The 20,381-nt window shown below is 40.1% G+C and overlaps 3 protein-coding genes across 3 annotated transcripts; all 3 read right to left on the reverse strand.

Moving 5' to 3' along the window:
* Positions 1-1,837: 1,837 nt before the first annotated feature.
* Positions 1,838-4,745, reverse strand: LOC306972347 (E3 ubiquitin/ISG15 ligase TRIM25-like). Its single transcript, XM_079568937.1, has 2 exons — positions 4,643-4,745; positions 1,838-3,900 (listed from the first exon to the last, which is right to left on the reverse strand). The coding sequence occupies exon 2, from the start codon at positions 3,727-3,729 to the stop codon at positions 1,858-1,860; it is 1,872 nt and encodes a 623-aa protein (XP_079425063.1). The 5' UTR covers positions 3,730-3,900; positions 4,643-4,745; the 3' UTR covers positions 1,838-1,857.
* A 5,042-nt stretch (positions 4,746-9,787) lies between these two features.
* On the reverse strand, positions 9,788-11,590 carry LOC306972793 (E3 ubiquitin/ISG15 ligase TRIM25-like; the record flags this gene model as incomplete). The annotated part of the gene is made up of 1 exon (XM_079569499.1): positions 9,788-11,590. The coding sequence occupies one exon, from the start codon at positions 11,588-11,590 to the stop codon at positions 9,788-9,790; it is 1,803 nt and encodes a 600-aa protein (XP_079425625.1).
* A 5,498-nt stretch (positions 11,591-17,088) lies between these two features.
* Positions 17,089-19,396, reverse strand: LOC306972507 (E3 ubiquitin/ISG15 ligase TRIM25-like; the record flags this gene model as incomplete). The annotated part of the gene is made up of 1 exon (XM_079569160.1): positions 17,089-19,396. Exon 1 carries the CDS (start codon positions 19,330-19,332, stop codon positions 17,089-17,091), a length of 2,244 nt encoding a protein of 747 aa, XP_079425286.1. The 5' UTR covers positions 19,333-19,396.
* Positions 19,397-20,381: the final 985 nt, after the last annotated feature.

Raw genomic sequence — 20,381 nt, forward strand, 5'->3', positions numbered from 1 at the left:
TTTGGAGCATATCAACATCGGCCAATACAAATCCCCCAAAATCTGCATCGGCCTTAGAAAAAAACATATTGGGTGACCTATACCAACATGTAGACCAGACTTTAGGTCATTACTTAAAGTATAACATCTAGTTTGTTAAAGGAACAGGCCACCGTTTTTCCACACTGAGACATGTTCTTACCTGATCTTAGACGAGTTGATGCGTACCTGTCTGGTCTTTGTGCCCGTGGAAGAGCTTGGTCGCTTCTAACTTCATCCCGTTTGGAGCTATAGGGATACATTGTGATTTTTATTTTTCTGTAGTGACAGATTTTCATAAAGTTTTCAATAATATAAAATATGGCTATTAATTTTTTTTTTGACAGCCATAAAATCACTAGATTAAAAGAGTCAGTAATACTTGCATAACTTTTATACACAGTGGCGCAGTGGTTAGCGCTCGTGCTTCAAAGCTAGAAGGTCCTAGGTTCAAAGAGTGGCTCAGGGAGCATGAGACAAATGAATTGATCTTAACCTCATTGTGAATCTTTTGGATGGGCTGGAGAAGGCTTTCCGCAGTGCTCACACTCTCTCATCATCAATACAAGATGCTGTTGACATTATAGAAGTTTATTGTGTGCTGTAATCAAAGGTAAAGGCACTACTTAGGGACACCATATTTGAAAGATAAATGTAATACTTTCTACCCCACATTTCTGAAATGGCTCCAAAAATGTACAAATTAGCAACATCTTTCCCAACCTTAAAATCCTTATAGTTCACACTGCAGAACAGCAGGTGGCGCTGTGCAGATGTACGATCAAAGCCACTAACCCAGAACAAGGAAGGAGGTCTGTCCTTGGTGGGTAAAGTGGGCCAAATATTTACTTTGTAAGAGTAATGTTACTTGGAGTACAAGTAAAAAGTAGTGACCGAAATGACTGAATGATGAAGTACTGTAAATGTTACATGAGTATTGAGTAGCTGATCAAAAAAGTCTGATATATTTTCAATGACGCGATATATTGTGAAACAAAAGATAAAATCAAGTGGAAATCGTGATATTTCCAAAGAAAATGGCAGAAAAACTAAATAATTCTACAGAACAAACAGCGTGAGATGAGCTGCATCTATTTTACAAATCAAAATGATGCATTTTTCATTCAAATATTTATTTAGCAACAACTAAGTAGTACAGATACTTCAATATAATGTGACTCAAATAGAAGTAAAATGTACTGTAAAATAAAACTAGTCTAATGAAGAGCAATTTGTTCAAAAAGTTACTCAAGTACATGTACTTGAGTAAATGTAACTGAGTACCACACCGCTTTTGCTATGCCCGATCCCGTCAGACCTTGGAAGCTAAGCAGGGAACGGCCTGGCAGTACCGTCAGTCTACCCCCGGGCAGCTGTGGCTACAGTAGTAGCTTACCACCACCGAGTATAGAGTGAATGAATAGTGCAATGTAAAGCGCCTTTGAGTGTCCAGAAAAGCGCTATATAAAACCAATGCATTATTATTACTACTGGCCTCTGGTATTTGAAGTTATTCTTCACGACACTTGAACTAATGTGTTTGGTCTACCTTTTAATGCTATAGTTTCTACAACAAATACAACAGTCATTTCAATAGTTTGATTGAGCAACTTTCACTTGCATTGGAGTCATGTCTCGATCAGCATATTTGTACTTTTATGAAATCAAGTACTTGAACCCTCATCGCACATGCCACAACTTGAGAATCACTGTCCAGCTAAATCAAATAAACCTCAGACTGTATTTATTCCACAATGACTTTTTTTTATTAAGGACATGTTATTAAAAAAATCAAACAAATCTGTCATCTGTGAAGAAATACAAAAAACAATGTCAATATCAAAGTAGTTCTGCAGTGCTGTTGATATCTTGGAGAACAACTCCGGCTGCCAGCGGCTGAGTGAAGGTGGTCCTGACTGTATAGAGCAGCACGGCCGAATCCTCATCTTCAAAAATTTTGTAAAAAGCCAAAATCCCAGCATCGTAATCCAAAAAGATTCCAATCTTCGTCGGGGGAGGGTAACTCTCATGGTCCTCAAAACGGATTTCACGGGTACGAGAATCATGTCGCATAAAAAAGACGTCGCTGTGGCACTCGAGAATCCAAGATACGTCATTCTGTCCGAAGTCACTCTCGTAGTCTGGTCCTAGAAACCTCAGTCCTCTCTGGATGCTTCTGTAAGACGCGGCGACCGCAAAGCCGTCTTCATAGTTCGCAAGCACCTGCCAAAAACAGCGACCGGTCAAGCTCTCCTTAGTCATCACCTGGGAGGAAATGAGGAATCTGTTTGGGTGAGTTGGGTATCTCCGTTCGTGACGCAGGCGTTTGACAACTCTGTTACCTTTGGACAGTTCCAGTTTGTAGTTCAGGCTTTGTGGATCGAACGTTAACCTGCGTGAGTATCGCAATAGGTCTTGAAGCTCCACGTCCTCCAAGTTTGATGTGTCAATATTTGACGGATCAGAAGGTTGGGGCGGAAGGTTTGCCACAGGTTGAAGTCGTTGTGAGTCTGAAGTTGATGGTTGCCGATTTAGGTTTGGGAGAGCGGAAAAGTCCTTTGAGGAGGTCTGTTGTGGTGGTGCAGCCCGCAGAGCTGCAGCAGGAGGAGCATCTGCTTTAGGAGAGTTCACTTTTGGCTTGTGAACCTCAGCAGGTGGATCCATCAGACTGGTCTCTTGGAGTGCGCTCCTCAGCTTTGACACAACGGCTGTAACTGTGTCCTGAAAAGGGGGAGGAGTCTGGCTGTTCTTTACAGAGTCTGAAGTCTCACTGACTTTGGAGAGTGATGCAAACTTGTGTAAAAAGTGCACGTGGTCTTCAGAGTGTGAGAGTGTGTCCAGTTCTGTGAGTTTCCTCTTCAACTCGGTGATCTCCTGCTGCACTTTGTCCTGAAGCTCTTTGACTCTGTGCTCCTCAGCTTCCTGTTGAGATCTGACCTGCTGCTTCACTTCATTCATTCTCTTCACGAAGAGAAAGCGCAGGTCTTTGTGGCTCCTGTGACATTCCTCCACTGCTGCGTCTGCAGAGCGACAGCTTTTCTTCCTCTGCTGTTGGAGCCGCTCCTCATCGGTCTCTTTGTGGTGGATTCTCTGGAGGAGGTTCTGCTGGACGGTCTGGAGCTCTCTCTGCTTCTCAGCCCTCTCTGCTGCAGCCGTCACTGTGTCGTGGCCTTTGTGTTGGTCCACAGAGCAGAGGTAACAGATGCACTGCTGGTCAGTGCGACAGAACATCTTCATGACCTCGTCGTGTCGAGGGCAGATGTTTTCTTGGAGGTTCTCTTTGGGCTCCACCAGCTTGTGCTTCTTTAACGCAGGGACATCATAATGAGGCTGAAGATGCTCTTTACAGTAAGAGACCAGACACTGCAGACAGGATTTGACAGCTTTCACCTTCCTCCCAGAGCAGAGGTCACAGGACACATCTCCATGAGCAGCAGAGGAGGGAGACACCGGAGCAGCTGCAGGTCCACTCTGCCTTAGCCCCTCCATTAAAATAGACAACATGGTGTTTTTCACCAGGACAGGTCTCTGAGTGAAGTTCTGTCTGCACTGAGGGCAGCTGTAGCTCTTACCCTCTCCATCCCAGTGAGTGTTCACACAGCTCAGGCAGTAACTGTGTCCACACGGGATAGTGACTGGTTCCTTCAGTAAATCCAGGCAGATGGAGCAGCAGAAAGTCTCTCGATCTATATGCAGTCCTGTAGCAGCCATAGTTCTTTGTCAGAAACGTCCCGTACACTTAAAGTGAGTTTATATCTACCTCAGCCACACCCTCATTTCCAAAAAACAATCACAAGTTAGGCAGTGGCAGAACAATATTTCCATAGATCTCAGGTCCTGTGCTGAGGGGCCAGTCGTCAGTGACCACTTGGAACAGTTTCACTAAAACACAAAGAAGCAATTTACAGTATTAGAGTCTGAAACACTTCATTAAAGTAAGTATGTGAAATGTTTTGTTAGATTGAAACATGTGATAGTTTTTTGTTTTGTTTTTTTAGGTTAGGTTAATCTGAATATACAAAAAAGAATGGTATATTCAGATTTCTGCAATATTGCAAAATACAAGATACTTAACTGTATTAGAAAATGGTTTAAAGAAAAAAAAAGAAAATTAGACAATGGTCAAAATTTTCTATTACTTCTTTAAAAAAAAACATTAATTGCTTCAGTAACAAAAGTAAAACAAACTATTCCATGTGTTATGTGCAGGTTTTCATTCATGCTGCACACAATATTCTGCTCAGATGAAATAGACAGTGGTAATCCATGATCCTGATGACTACTGCAAATACACAGTATACACATATAGGCTATGCAAAAAACAATCTTTTGCGCGGGCTATCTAATACTTCAATCTAAACTTAAATGATCTATATGGTTGTAAGCAGTATATCATCATGTGTGCTTTAAGTGTGTGTCAAGTGTTGAGTTCGTGTAGCATTAAACGTAGTATTTTTGAACAGAAACATGCTACTGCAGGGTGATGAGCCTGAGTGTTTCACATGGGGCCAGTTCAAGAGCATCATTTACGTGACTGAGATTGAACACATGGGAAATACAACAAGTCTAAAAGCAACGATTAATAAAGTAAACATCGATCTGTCAGATGTAACTTCGTGCTCACCTGGCATCGTGAGCAGCAGATGTTTGATACATCACGGGATATGTAGGCTATGCCGTGAGGAAGATGACGAGCTAAAGTGCTTAGCCAAACAAAGCTAGCTGTTAGCTTACAGGCAAAAGCTGTTTCCGATGGCCGCTTCAAAATAAGTCCGACACAGAGCTTTGAAAAACATGTAGAAAAGCATCGACTACACATTTTAATCAATTACATCGCGTGGTGAGTTGTTAAATGTTGCACTGTGGGGGCAGAAGAGTCCATTTAATAGGCCTATTTTATTAAACAGGAAGTAGATTCTCACAGCTGTAGCTTGTTTAGCTCTAGCTCCAAGCATGAATGGGACGATCCTGCGGCTTTTCACATTGTAAATATTCTTTTCAAAACATTGCATCATAATAATAATAATAATAATAATAATAATAATAATAATAATAATAATAATAATAATAATAATAATAATAATAATAATAATAATAATAATAATAATAATAATAATAATAATAATAATAATATTGTAGTTCTTTTATTTTATTTTATTATTGTTGTTGTTAGAATAGTTCTCAAATGTGTTTCTTTGGGGTCATGCTGCAGGACGAAGTATTATTATCAACTTACAATAAAAGGTTTGGTAGTTTGGTCAAGCTGCCGTTCTTAATAACAAAATAGACGAATAGCATAAAAATCAGCATTTGGTTTGAGGTGATTATTTAGGCCTGTGGATTCCAGCATTGAACTGAAAAGGCGAACTATTAAAAACTATCAAAACAAATTAGTAAGCCAATCAACCCTCTAAAAAAGGTAAATAAAACAAAATCAAGTTGAACCCCAGTGACCAGTGTCTGTGTCGAGGTCCTGATAGTGTGGATGGACTGAAGAGGCAAAATACCAGCTCTGCCATCAGTCATATTCTTGAAATAACATCTTGGCTGCGTGTAGTCGAGGGTGAACTCCATCAAAGACACTTGAAGAAGGAGCTCTCTGACATTTGATTTCGTCAAGTGGAAACCTCAATGGGGAAAGATCACTTTAAAACTTTATTAAAAGATATTTTGTTAGATTAAAATGCATTGTAAATTTTGTCTGTTTAATATATTCATATGGGAATAAGACCTTGTGTATGCAAAAAGAAACTTAATAAGCGTGTATTATTGCAAACAAATATGAAGAGGCAAGTTTAAATTTATGGCTTTCACTTTATTATAGAAGAACCCAAAATCTCAACGTTCCAAAAACCAATGAATCAGAAGAGGAAGTATATACTGAAAACGTGTTCTTTATAAAAGCCAGAAGTGATGAACAATTTAAGAAACATGCATTTTGAGAAAATGTCCTATATAAGTCTATGGATAGACATATCAGTAAACATCTTGATTTGTTTCCAGGTGAAGGCTTATAAGTTATTAGCCCAAACCCTAAGAATTTAATGCAGTATCTCCCTTTAAAATATTGATCAGACATTTATCACTTGACTTTCTAAAATCTATGTTTGTAGTTATGGTGGTCTCCCTTGTACAGAAGCATGTCCCACTTACAGCATATTTTATATACATAAAAACACAAGATACATTGAAGTTACTTGAATTTTCACTTCTATTTCCATAAAGTACATTCTCTGTACCGGTGCACCAGAAAATATGGTACAGAATCATAAAGTCTGAACTAAATCTAATATTTCAAAATGAACATTTAGCAAAACTAAAACAAAACAAATCAGTAGAATTCAGGACAGCCGGGCGTCATGGATTTGAAGCCCAGCGATCAGAGGCTTGGTGAAGGTGGTCATGACGGTGTGGATGTGCTGAAGTTCGCCGTCCCCTTGATTAAAAAAAGACAAAATTCCTGCGCTGAAATCCAAATAGACCACTACATTCCCGGGTTTTTTGGGGACCTTAAGGCACGTGCCATTGTGCCAAAACTCACAGTGGTTGCTACGGGAACACTTCACAATCATGTAACCCTTTTAAAACTGTTCTCTCCAAAATAAACACAGTATGACCTGCGGTGGTCAAAGTAACTGATTAAAGCACAAAGAGTAATGTTCAAATATGACAACAGAAAGGTTATTATTACTTTAAAGCCACACTGTGTAACAGTTTGGACTATACTGTGCCATCAGTACAAAATATGCTCCGAATGACCAGCTCAACACAGAAAATGCTATTTTTGCAGAGCGCAATCAGATAATGGATTTGGATGAGGACCAAACCTGTTTAAATCGTCACATCTCCATAGAGTCGCGCTGGAGACGTGCCCGCTCTGGTAAAGTTAGTCCTGTCTCAGGAGAGCTGAGCCGCTCACAGCAAAAGCACATGTTCATTTATGAGGGATGTTTCAATGATGAAAATAATTTTCTTTATTGGGTGAATTTTTACATGGCGTGGTTTAACCTCTTAACATCCACATGAACACATTTTCTCTAGTACGGCTTTACCCAAATCTAAAAGCTTCTTGAAAAAGAATGTCAAAATAGTGAGGAAAATGAGACAAAAACGAAGATGAAAACAAAACAAAAGTGCAATTTAAAAATGATTTGTACATTATTTAGCCTTGGTGATGAACAGTGTGTTTTCTTTAGTCAAAACAATCCCAGACGAGCCTTGATCGAGGCCACGACACACTGGTCGACTGAAATGCATTGTGCTGCAAAGAGTGAATTAGCACATAGGTACAAGAAAGTCGTTGTCACACCTTGTGCGTTTCTCACCCTGTTGCTTTCAAATGTATCATCCTTTTGTTTTGTATATGGTGTAAGAACCTGTTTTTCTGTGACTGGAGACGGTCATTTTGTGAGAAGCAGAAACTATGTCAGACTGAGAGGCATTTGCCTCATACCTTTTCCCTGTACTTTGAATAAACCTTTATTTCATAAAACCCATCAGAGCTTCTATCGAGCAGTTACTTTTCTATTACAGAACACAAGAGAAACGCAACATAAAACTGACAGAAACGCAACAAAAAAGCAATGAAAAGAAAAGTGACTACAACGCAAGGAAAAAGGTCCGTTTGAATTTGTTTTTCTGGTCTTAGCTTTCAAATGGTGTTACTCTGGCCAGGCTGTGAGCTTTAAAATTGGGTAAAGCTGCACTGGAGAAAATGCACTTTTTACTTCTGAGCTTTTGTAGAAATGTTGTGGAGGAATATTAAGTATCTATCGAAGTATCTTTCAAATGTAGTGGAGTAAAAGTCATACATTCTCAACAGAAATACTACAATAAGATACAGACCCTTGAACAGTACTAAATGACATTAACTTACTACTTATACTTGCTCTGTATAAAAACACGCGTTGTAAAAAAATAAATAAATAAATATATATATATATATATATATATATATACATATACACACAATTATCAATTGTCCAAAATACCGAAAGGCAATACCTTAGGCAGAGGTGAGAAGAGCAGCCAAACTATTGACTCAAGAGTGACATTGAAACCATTTTACCATTTTAAGTAGAAAGTGGTGAAAAGTACTTGATTTTACAATTGAGTATAAACGTCTGCCTCATTTTCATTGCTTTTTGTCGCTTTTGTTGCCTTTTCATCCTTTTTTAATCTATTTTTTGTTGCTATTTTGACACTTTTTTCAAACTTTTATAGATTTGGCTGAAGCCAAACTGGAGTAAATGTACTTAATTCAGGTGGGGGTTAAGAGGGGGTTAAGTTTTTTTTGTTTAATTGTAATGTAGTACATCATTTGCTTGTTATAAGGATGTATGAATTTGGTTTTGTCAGATTAGTGATGATAACTTAGTGAATTTAGTGAGTAGGTCTCAAACACAAAACCCATGAAGTAAATGAGGTAGCAAAAGCTAAAAAGATAATAGACCAGACAAATCCCTTTGTTCAAAAAAAGCAATGTAGTAAAAAAAAAAAAAAACTCCAGGTGTTCATTTGTAATGTTTATTAAGATTGTGGCACTCACTTCACACAATAACCAGTCAAAAATCAAACACAAGCCAAAACTAGTGCAAACATGTTTGTATTTAGTCACGCTTTATGCAACTTCGATTGACAGTTTGTGCAGTATTGACAATAGTATGACCAACTACTAATGATATAAAAGCATTTCACTAAACTAAACTAGAAATCTGTATTTGGTTTGAGGTGATTATTTAGGCCTGTGGATTCCAGCATTGAACAGAAAAGGCTAGCTATTAAAAACTAACAAAACAAATTAGTAAGCCAATCAACCCCCTAAAAAAGGTAAATAAACATCATCAAGTTGAACCCCAGTGACCAGTGTCTGTGTCGAGGTCCTGATAGTGTGGATGGACTGAAGAGGCAAAATACCAGCTCTGCCATCAGTCATATTCTTGAAATAACATCTTGGCTGCGTGAAGTCGAGGGTGAACTCCATCAAAGACACTTGAAGAAGGAGCTCTCTGACATTTGATTTCGTCAAGTGGAAACCTCAATGGGGAAAGATCACTTTAAAACTTTTGCTGAAGATTTTTTGTTGGATTAAAATGCATTGTAAATTTTGTCTGTTTAATATATTCATATGGGAATAAGACCTTGTGAATGCAAAAAGAAACTTACAGTAAATAAGCGTGTATTATTGCAAACAAATATGAAGAGGCAAGTTTAAATGTATGGCTTTTACTTTATTATCCAAGAACACAAAATATCAACGTTCCAAAAAACAATGAATCAGAAGAGGAAGTATATACTGAAAACTTGTTCTTTATAAAAGCCAGAAGTGATGTACAATTTAAGAAACATGCATTTTGAGAAAATGTCCTTTAAAGTCACAATGTCCTATAAGTCTATGGATAGACATATCAGTAAACATCTTATTGATTTGTTTCCAGGTGAAGGCTTATAAGTTATTAGCCCAAACCCTAAGAATTTAATGCAGTATCTCCCTTTAAAATATTGATCAGACATTTATCACTTGACTTTCTAAAATCCATGTTTGTATTCATGGTGGTCTCCCTTGTACAGATGCATGTCCCACTTACAGCATGTTTTATATACATAAAAACACATGATATTGAAGTTACTTGAATTTTCACTTCTATTTCCATAAAGTACATTCTCTGTGGTGGTACCGGTGCACCAGAAAATATGGTACAGAATCATAAAGTCTGAACTAAATCTAATATTTCAAAATGAACATTTCACAAAACTAAAACAAAACAAATCAGCAGAATTCAGGACCGCACAGTCGAGCGTAGCTGTCAAACTCATGGATTTGAAGCCCAGCGATCAGAGGCTTGGTGAAGGTGGTCATGACGGTGTGGATGGGCTGAAGTTCGCCGTCCCCTTGATTAAAAAAAGACAAAATTCCTGCTTTGAAATCCAAATAGACCACTACATTCCCGGGTTTTTTGGGGACCTTGAGGCACGTGCCATTGTGCCAAAACTCACAGTGGTTGTTACGGGAACACTTCAGTGCCCAAGATGTGGCGTTCTTTCCAAAGGAGCCTTCTTTGGAGAAGCCGTCTCTTCTTTTGCTCTTGTAAGCAACAGAAATGGTGATGTCAGAGGTTTTCCGACCGAAATCCACCATCCAAGAACACTGGCCCGGCAGGCTGTCTTTGCTCACCAAGAGAGATGATCTGGCTGCATTGTGGCTGTAGTCCTGACTCCATGGCACAAATACAATGCTGCGATTTTCATCAATCCCTGCCATATTTTCATTGCCGCTCTGTGGGTCCAGTGTTAAGTCCATCACATGTTCCTGCAACTCTCTAGTACTTTTCAAATGCACCATGGGAGGTTGAGATGAACTCGTATTGTCTGGTGGAGGAGATTGTAAAGTAGAAACTGCTGTTTGCGAGTTACATGGGAGATCTGGAAAGTCCTTTAAGGAGGTCGGTTGTGGTGGTGCAGCAGGAGGGGCATCTGTTTTAGGAGTTTTCACTTTTGGCTTGTGAACCTCAGCAGGTGGATCCATCAGTTTGGTCTCTTGGAGGGCGCTCCTCAGCTTTGACACAGCGGCTGTAACTGTGGCCTTAAAAGGGGGAGGAGTCTGGCTGCTCTTTACAGAGTCTGAAGTGTCACTGACTTTGGAGAGCGATGCAAACTTGTGTAAAAAGTGCACGTGGTCTTCAGAGTGTGAGAGTGTGTCCAGTTCTGTGAGTTTCCTCTTCAGCTCGGTGATCTCCTGCTGCACTTTGTCCTGAAGCTCTTTGACTCTGTGCTCCTCAGCTTCCTGTTGAGATCTGACCTGCTGCTTCACTTCACTCATTCTTTTCTCTAAGAGACGGATCAGCTCTTTGAGGCTCTTGTCACTTCTCCTCACTGCTGCGTCTGCAGAGAGACCGCTGTTCTTCCTCTGCTGTTGGAGCCGCTTCTCATCGGTCTCTTTATGGTGGATTCTCTGGAGGAGGTTCTGCTGGACGGCCTGGAGCTCTCTCTGCTTCTCAGCCCTCTCTGCTGCAGCCGTCACTGTGTCGTGGCCTTTGTGTTGGTCCACAGAGCAGAGGTAACAGATGCACTGCTGGTCAGTGCGACAGAACATCTTCATGACCTCGTCGTGTTGAGGGCAGATGTTTTCATGGAGGTTCTCTTTGGGCTCCACCAGCTTGTGCTTCTTTAACGGAGCGACATCATAATGAGGCTGAAGATGCTCTTTACAGTAAGAGACCAGACACTGCAGACAGGATTTGACAGCTTTCACCTTCCTCCCAGAGCAGAGGTCACAGGACACATCTCCATGAGCAGCAGAGGAGGGAGACACCGGAGCAGCTGGAGGTCCACTCTGCCTTAGCCCCTCCATTAATGCAGCCAACAAGGTGTTTTTCACCAGGACAGGCCTCTGAGTGAAGCTCTGTCTGCACTGAGGGCAGCTGTAGCTCTTACCCTCTCCATCCCAGTGAGTGTTCACACAGCTCAGGCAGTAACTGTGTCCACACGGAATAGTGACTGGATCCTTCAGTAAATCCAGGCAGATGGAGCAGCAGAAAGTCTCTTGATCTATATGCAGTCCTGTAGCAGCCATAGTTCTTTGTAAGTTCACTTAAAGTCACTGAGTTTATATCTACCTCCAGAGCCACACCCCCATTTCCAGTAACCAATCACAAGCTAGGCAGTGGCAGAGCAGTATTTGCATAGATCTCAGGTCCTGTGCCGGGGCTGGGCCAGTCTCAGTGACCACTTGGAACAGTTTCACTGAAACACACACACAATTGACAATATTAGTATCAACAAAATGATTAAAGTAGTGTGAAAAATGTGTTCTATATACAGTATGCACATGTAATAGAAAGTTAGATTGAATAATGTTAGCCTACTCTATATAGACAACAATAATTCAGGGGTTTTGTTTTAAAAAAGTGAATTTCCCTAATGACGCAATAAATCTCTATTATCCTTCGATTGTTCACGAAAAACTATAGGAAACTTATTCAGAAACTTTATTCAGAAACAAAAGAAAAACATTCTCACTGTACTATATAATAAGTGTTAAAGTACAGTTTTGATTTGAGATTTTCCTCCCACAGCTTTAAAGTGGGTAGGGTAGGTTTAATGGATAATGGAGACCCATTGATCCATTATAATAACTGAACACTCGAGCAAATCTAAAAACTTTGATTAATTAAGATAACATGAATCCGTCAAAAAATGTTAAAATGTTAAGTGCGGTGGAGAGGTGTGAGGAATATAATCGAACTGTGTCAATGATTATAATGAAAAGTTGATTGTTGTTGTTATACTGTAAGTGTTTTTCCACTTTACACATTCTCAAAAATATTGCAAAAAAAAGTAATAATCCTATATTTTGATGTTATTATTATGATCATCCTTATATCGTTTTTATGGTGTTTCTTCAGCCTGTTCGACTAATGTTAAGCTACAGACCAAATAAAAACTCACTGTACTTGAAAAATATGACGTTTTGCAGTTTGACCAAGTTACAATATTTAAAACAATATGTTTTTGTTGGTCTTTTCGATTTGTACATTACTGCATTGAACATTTGTCGGACTCTCAAAACAAAGTAGAGCAACCAGTCAATTAAATAGTAATGAAATAGTAGTGGTCTACGATATTACTGAAAACACTCATTTAAAAAATGTACAAATAATGTTTTTCTGAAATCAAAATTGTGAAGAAGCTGCCAAGAGTCTTTGGTGGTCTTAAAAGAATGATGTAGTGAGTGGACACGCCGAGAGCGCCTCATTCACACATGCGGTCCATCCAGATACAAAGGGGGTTAACAGCTCCATTACAATAAGACTGAGCACCACAATGCTCCATTATATCATCAACAAGACAGAGGAGCCACACCCATACACACATAACCCTATGGCACTTTTACCATTGAATAGGCCAATTCAGTTACATTCACTCTAGAACGGCGGCTCTTAACCTTGTTGGAGGCACTGAACCCCACCAGTTTCATATGCAGATTCACCAAACCCTTCTCAATGCGAGTGTCCTCACGAGTCATCTGAGTCGTGTCTTGACCTCCGCCCAACCCGACACTGACTCACCGAACCCCTGGGGTTTGATCAAACCCAGGTTAAGAACCACGGCTCTAGAAGTTATTGCACTCTTTTTACTGTTTACATGTCATTGAGCAAGAGGCTAGTATTTTAATTATATCAATACTCTTACTGGAGTAAATACTTTCTCTTCAGTCAGTCAGTTTAAGTAAGTCTGCAAGTGAGAAAAGCTTTATGTTCAGATGACAAGGTTTAAAAGATGATTCCTTTGAACATATATTATCTTTATGAGTTAAAATGACTGTAATTATGAAAATGAGGCCTTAAATTTAGAGTAATAAGATTCATTATCCATTTTTTTTCAAGTGCAACAACATACTGTATTTAATCTGGTTTTAAGTGCAATAAGATGTCCTGTTGAAAATGAAACTTTAAGGGGGAAAATTTTCCCAAAAGTTTGAAAATGTTGCCTTCCCTGTCATGTAGAAAAAGTCTAAATTCTAAAAAGTTAATTGCACCCAAGGATGAACCAGACTTGTGCTTCCCAGGTCATGACATCGTCATCTGGACTTTCCCGAAATGTTTAAAGGTATAGCAATCTTAGTGTGTGTAAAAGTCTGACTTTGTAAAAAGCAACAAAAACTTAAAAAATAAATAAATCTATCTCTCATTCTTCAGGCATTTAGCAAATAGAAATAGTTCCTAAAATTCTACTTGACCTAAAACAGTAAATTCTGGTTTCATGTCAGACAGTGAGAGAAAATACAAATGTATCTTTTTATAAAGTGTATGTAAACATATGGTTCGCTCTGTATTTATCACAGGCGGATGTGAAGTGATTGTAAAGAAGAAGCAGATATAACATTTCTCTTCTCTCGGCTCCTTTTCATTCAAACTGCAGTTTTGTTGTATATATTTCAATGGCGCTTTTCAATTAAATGAACAAATAAAATTCAAATGGAATTGAGAAATATAGTCATTTGAAACTGCTCTGGCAGAGGATGGTGCTTCTGATACGCAATTCAACATGGCTATTTCCCCAAGGAAAAAATACTTGAAGCTGACCAGCGCAGCAAATATATCTGATTCTCTGAAGTAGCCCATATCTGAAGTATCTGAAGTTTGGAGACCTTGTTGATATAACATGTAGTAACGTTATAAGCAACATGACCTCGATTATTTGTTTTAGAAAGTAATTTTTATTAACCTTAACAACTACATTTGGTATCACTGCCAGAAAATGAGATTGGAGATTGTAAGCAACAACAAAAAACAATAAAAAAAGATGAATAACTAGAAGGTCTTGTGGAAAACCCAGTATTCTTGCAATTATAATTTGGTAATTCATTGTTCTGCCCTGAACAGATCTTCATTATGACTTCAGCATCAAAATTAGGTTTAAAGTTTGTTGTTTACATTGGGCGTGTTCGTGAGACTTGAGCACAGCCTCATTAGCGTGTTAGCATCATGGTTAGCATAGCAAGTACCGCCCTATGGTCCAGCCTCATTAACACATGATGAGGTGATGCTTCAAATGCTAAATGACACATCTCGGAGCCAAAGGCTGTTTTCTATTTAGCACAAACTGAACTGTGAATGCTCTGTGATGAGCTCGTTCACTGCGTGGCCAGGTGCAGATTGTAACATTGTGTGTTTTATTCATTTTAAACTAGTTTCTGGAACATTCTCGAGTTCACAAACATCACTCTGACTGAGTGACTGAAACCAGCCACTAGAGGGCGCTGTGAGAACAGCACTTGATGCAGAGGAACAGGCTTCCAAAACTGAAGGCTATTCATCTATTGTAAGAGTATTTTTGGAAGACGAAAACAATTCTACATTCGTCCACATAGCCTTTAAAAATAACACTGGTTAAAAGCTAATCCTTCATGTAACCCTTTTAAAACTGTTCTCTCCAAAATAAACACAGTATGACCTGCGGTGGTCAAAGTAACTGATTAAAGCACAAAGAGTAATGGTCAAATATTACTACAGAAAGGTTATTATTACTTTAAAGCCACACTGTGTAACAGTTTGGACTATACTGTGCCATCAGTACAAAATATGCTCCGAATGACCAGCTCAACATGAAAATGCTATTTTTGCAGAGCGCAATCAGATAATGGATTTGGATGAGGACCAAACCTGTATAAATCTCAAATTCTTCTGCCTTTCGTCACATCTCCATAGAGTCGTGCTGGAGACGTGCCCGCTCTGGTAAAGTTAGTCCTGTCTCAGGAGAGCTGAGCCGCTCACAGCAAAAGCACATGTTTATTTATGAGGGATGTTTCAATGATGAAAATATCTGTCAGAAAAATGCTTGTATTTCAATTTTCTTTATTGGGTGATTTTTTACATGGCGTGGTTTAACCTCTTAACATCCACCTGAACACATTTTCTCGGCTTTACCCAAATCTAAAAGCTTCTTGAAAAGGAGTGTCAAAATGAGACAAAAAGTGAGACAAAAACAAAGATGAAAACAAAACAAAAGTGCGATTTAAAAATGATTTCTACATTATTTAGCCTTGGTGATGAAGAGTGTGTTTTCTTTTGTCAAAACAATCACAGACGAGCCTTAATCGAGGCCACGACACACTGGTCGACTGAAATGCATTGTGCTGCAAAGAGTGAATTAGCACATGGGTACAAGAAAGTCGTTGTCACACCTTGTGCGTTTCTCACCCTGTTGCTTTCAAATGTATCATCCTTTTGTTTTGTATATGGTGTAAAAACCTGTTTTTCTGTGACTGGAGACATTTTGTGAGAAGCATTTGCCTCATACCTTTTCCCTGTACTTTGAATAAACCTTTATTTCATAAAACCCATCAGAGCTTCTATCGAGCAGTTATTTTTCTATTACAGAACACAAGAGAAACGCAACATAAAACTGACAGAAACGTAACAAAAAAGCAAAGAAAAGTGACTATAACGCAAGGGAAAAGGTCAGTTTGAATTAGTTTTTCTGGTCTTAGCTTTCAAATGGTGTTACTCTGGCCAGGCTGTGAGCTTTAAAATTGGGTAAAGCTGCACTGGAGAAAATGCACTTTTTACTTCTGAGCTTTTGTAGAAATGTTGTGGAGGAATATTAAGTATCTAAGTATCTTTCAAATGTAGTGGAGTAAAAGTAATACATTCTCAATAAGATACAGACCCTTGAACAGTCCTAAATGACATTAACTTACTACTTATACTTGCTCTGTATAAAAACACACGTTGTAAAAATAAATAAATAAATATATATATATAGATATATATACATATATATACACACAATTATCAAATGTCCAAAATACCGAAAGGCAATACCTTCGGCAGAGGTGAGAAGAGCAGCCAAACTATTGACTCAAATAGGAGTGACATTGAAACCATTTCACCATTTTAAGTAGAAAGTGGTGAAAAGTACTTGATATTAAAATTGAGTATAAACGTCTGCCACATTTTCATTGCTTTTTGTCGCTTTTGTTGCCTTTTCATCCTTTTTTAATCTAATTTTTGTTGCTATTTTGACACTTTTTTCAAACCTTTACAGATTTGGCTGAAGCCAAACTGGAGTAAATGTACTTAGTTCAGGTGGGGGTTAAGAGGTTTTAAGGTTTTTTTTGTTTAATTGTAATGTAGTACATCATTTGCTTGTTATAAGGATGTATGAATTTGGTTTTGTCAGATTAGTGATGATAACTTAGTGTATTTAGTGAGTAGGTTCAAAACACAAAACCCATGACGTAAATGAGGTAGCAAAAGCTAAAAAGATAATAGACCAGACAAATCCCTTTGTTCAAAAAAAGCAATATAGTAAAACATAATAATAATAATAAGACCTCCAGGTGTTCATTTGTAATGTTTATTAAGATTGTGGCACTCACTTCACACAATAATCAGTCAAAAATCAAACACAAGCCAAAACTAGTGCAAACATGTTAGTATTTAGCCACGCTTTATGTAACAGTTTGTGCAGTATTGACAATAGTATGACCAACTACTAATGATATAAAAGCATTTCACTAAACTTTTCTAAAACACAAAGATATTGAATTGGAGGTGTGGAACAAAACTAATTTTTTTGGTCCAAAATCATGCGTCTGGAAATGGTCCCCTTCGCCTCCACGTTCTCGAGTAGCATCCCAGCCACCAGAGGCCGGGTGAAGGTGGTATTGAAGGTGTAGACGAGGTTCATTTCTCGATAAAAAGACAGAACGCCAGCCCTGTAATCCACAAAGACCCCCATTAGCGTGCCGTTGCCCATCGGGATCTCCACACTGCACCCGTTGTGCCAAATCACGCTGCTGTCGCGGAAAAACTCACACGCCCACGATTTGTTGTTCCTCCCGAAGCGGACCTCGTCGGAGGAGCCCTCTCGTTTCATGTCCTTGTAGGCGACAGCGAGGGTGACAGATTTGCCGTAATGCGGGTTCACTGACACCTCCAAATAACACTGTCCATTCAGAGTCTCCTTACTCACGACTTGAGGGAGTTGGGTGAATCTGAACACGTGAGGGCGACGGCCTTGACTCTGCGCCATACGCTTAACGGTGAGGTTCTCGTTGGACAGTTCCAGTTTGTCGTTCAGGCTACGCGGATCCCATGTTAACTTGCGGGCGTATTTCTTCATCTTCAAATAATTTGCCTCTGTGGAAGATAGAGACGGAGGAGGTTGTAGATTGGGGGCTGGTGAAGGTTGAGGATTGGGAGCTGGTGAAGGTTGAGGATTGGGAGCTGGTGAAGGTTGAGGATTGGGAGCTGGTGAAGGTTGAGGATTGAGAGCTGGTGAAGGTTGAGGATTGGGAGCTGGCGTTATTTTCCGCTTCATGTTGTGATGAGGGAGCGCTGGCCATTCCTCCATGTCCTGTGGCGGCGGAGGGGGTCGCTGGTAATCTGGAAATGACCGACTTGGGAAGAACCCCAATGGAAACCGGTCAAGATTCTGCATCAAGTAACTCCACCACTCATCATGGGAGCAGCTTTCTGGTGGTAGCTTCAACTGGATTCCCTCAGGAATGTCACCTGGGAGAGGATAGTTCAATTTAAGTTTGTGAACCGTAGCAGCAAAATCCAGACGGGTGTTCTCAGAGTTCTGTGGTGGTGCTGGTGCGTCCGTCTGAAAGGGCTGTGGCTGCAGGGGCGGTGTAGCCGTGCGGACCTCTCTCTGGGAGGTCTGTTGTGGTGGTGCAGCCCGCGGAGCTGCAGCAGGAGGGGCATCTGTTTTAGGAGTTTTCACTTTTGGCTTGTGAACCTCAGCAGGTGGATCCATCAGTTTGGTCTCTTGGAGGGCGCTCCTCAGCTTTGACACAGCGGCTGTAACTGTGGCCTGAAAAGGGGGAGGAGTCTGGCTGCTCTTTACAGAGTCTGAAGTCTCACTGACTTTGGAGAGCGATGCAAACTTGTGTAAAAAGTGCACGTGGTCTTCAGAGTGTGAGAGTGTGTCCAGTTCTGTGAGTTTCCTCTTCAGCTCTGTGATCTCCTGCTGCACTTTGTCCTGAAGCTCTTTGACTCTGTGCTCCTCAGCTTCCTGTTGAGATCTGACCTGCTGCTTCACTTCACTCATTCTCTTCGCTAAGAGACGGAGCAGCTCTTTGAGGCTCCTGTCACTTTCCTCCACTGCTGCATCAGCAGAGTGACTGCTGTTCTTCCTCTGCTGTTGGAGCCGCTTCTCATCGGTCTCTTTATGGTGGATTCTCTGGAGGAGGTTCTGCTGGATGGCCTGGAGCTCTCTCTGCTTCTCAGCCCTCTCTGCTGCAGCCGTCACTGTGTTATGATCTTTGTGTTGGTCCACAGAGCAGAGGTAACAGATGCACTGCTGGTCAGTGCGACAGAACATCTTCATGACCTCGTCGTGTCGAGGGCAGATGTTTTCTTGGAGGTTCTCTTTGGGCTCCACCAGCTTGTGCTTCTTTAACGCAGCGACATCATAATGAGGCTGAAGATGCTCTTTACAGTAAGAGACCAGACACTGCAGACAGGATTTGACAGCTTTCACCTTCCTCCCAGAGCAGAGGTCACAGGACACATCTCCATGAGCAGCAGAGGAGGGAGACACCGGAGCAGCTGGAGGTCCACTCTGCCTTAGCCCCTCCATTAATGCAGCTAACAAGGTGTTTTTCACCAGGACAGGTCTCTGAGTGAAGCTCTGTCTGCACTGAGGACAACTGTAGCTCTTACCCTCTCCATCCCAGTGAGTGTTCACACAGCTCATGCAGTAACTGTGTCCACACGGGATAGTGACTGGATCCTTCAGTAAATCCAGGCAGATGGAGCAGCAGAAAGTCTCTCGATCTATACCCAGTCCGGTAGCAGCCATTTTTCAGGGTCTAATCCGCCGAGCATGCGTGTTCTCTTTTCCCTCTGTTGTTTGTGTCGGTGCTGAAGCTGCTCTGCTTCTATTTGCTCCAGAAGGTCCAACCCCAACTGCAGCAGCCAATCACAGACGAGAAACACCAGGAAGTATTTGAATAGAGCCCGCCCCTGTGCCTGAGGGGGACGGACTGTTTACGTTTGAATCTGCAGCTGTTTAAAGGGACCGTCAGCTTTGTTTGTTGAACAGAAATTAGCAATATAACAGTACGTTCATTGGTACTGTACAGATATAGGCTAAATATATATATATATTTGTTCATTCATTAAAAAGTTCACAAGTACTTTCACATAAGCACTTTTCACATCTTTCAAGAAGCAATGCTGATGTAAACACAAACTAGCCAGACATTTCACCGTCAGTACTTTTTAAAAACTCTAGGGCCTTTCACTGTAACCGTAAATACCTCTAGGTCTATAAAACCTAAAAGTATTTTGTGTAAACCCGTTTGTCTTCACTTTGCCAGTGTTATCACTGCCGGTTTGATTTGACCCACATTAGGCTACATAAGAATGACAATAATAAACACATTAGCTAGATTTATTATTAGCAAACTAGCTTAATTGGGGCTAACTCGAGATAATCTGCTGCACTACAGCTACACCGATGTATTTGCAAGTTGAGGCTACAAAAAGTTTTAGCTGTTTTTGAGCGCCATCTAGTGTCATTTTCATGAACGGCTATCACTCTACGTCTATGGGAAGAGTGAAAAGAAAAAAAAAAAACATATAAAAATAAATCCCAATGAGGAATTAAGTAAAGAAAACACAATCAAATAAAAATTTAACAATTGTCAATCGGTCAAAAAAAAGAAAGAAAAAAACACCACGTCGCCATTGTGGAGGGTGCCGATATTAGCCAATCAACACACACGGTTGATACCCCGCTATATCGATCGTGCGTGTGTTGATCATAGAAATATATACATATATGTTGATAGGCTAATATCGGCGCCCTCCACAATGGCGACGTGTTTATTTATTTTATTAATTTTT

The sequence above is a fragment of the Gobius niger genome (assembly GCF_951799975.1).
Source record: "Gobius niger genome assembly, chromosome: 13".
Classification (NCBI taxonomy): domain Eukaryota; kingdom Metazoa; phylum Chordata; class Actinopteri; order Gobiiformes; family Gobiidae; genus Gobius; species Gobius niger.

Excerpts from the sequence above, each read along its gene's own strand:
- LOC306972347 (XM_079568937.1), bottom strand. The coding sequence starts at position 3,729 with ATGGCTGCTACAGGACTGCATATAGATCGAGAGACTTTCTGCTGCTCC.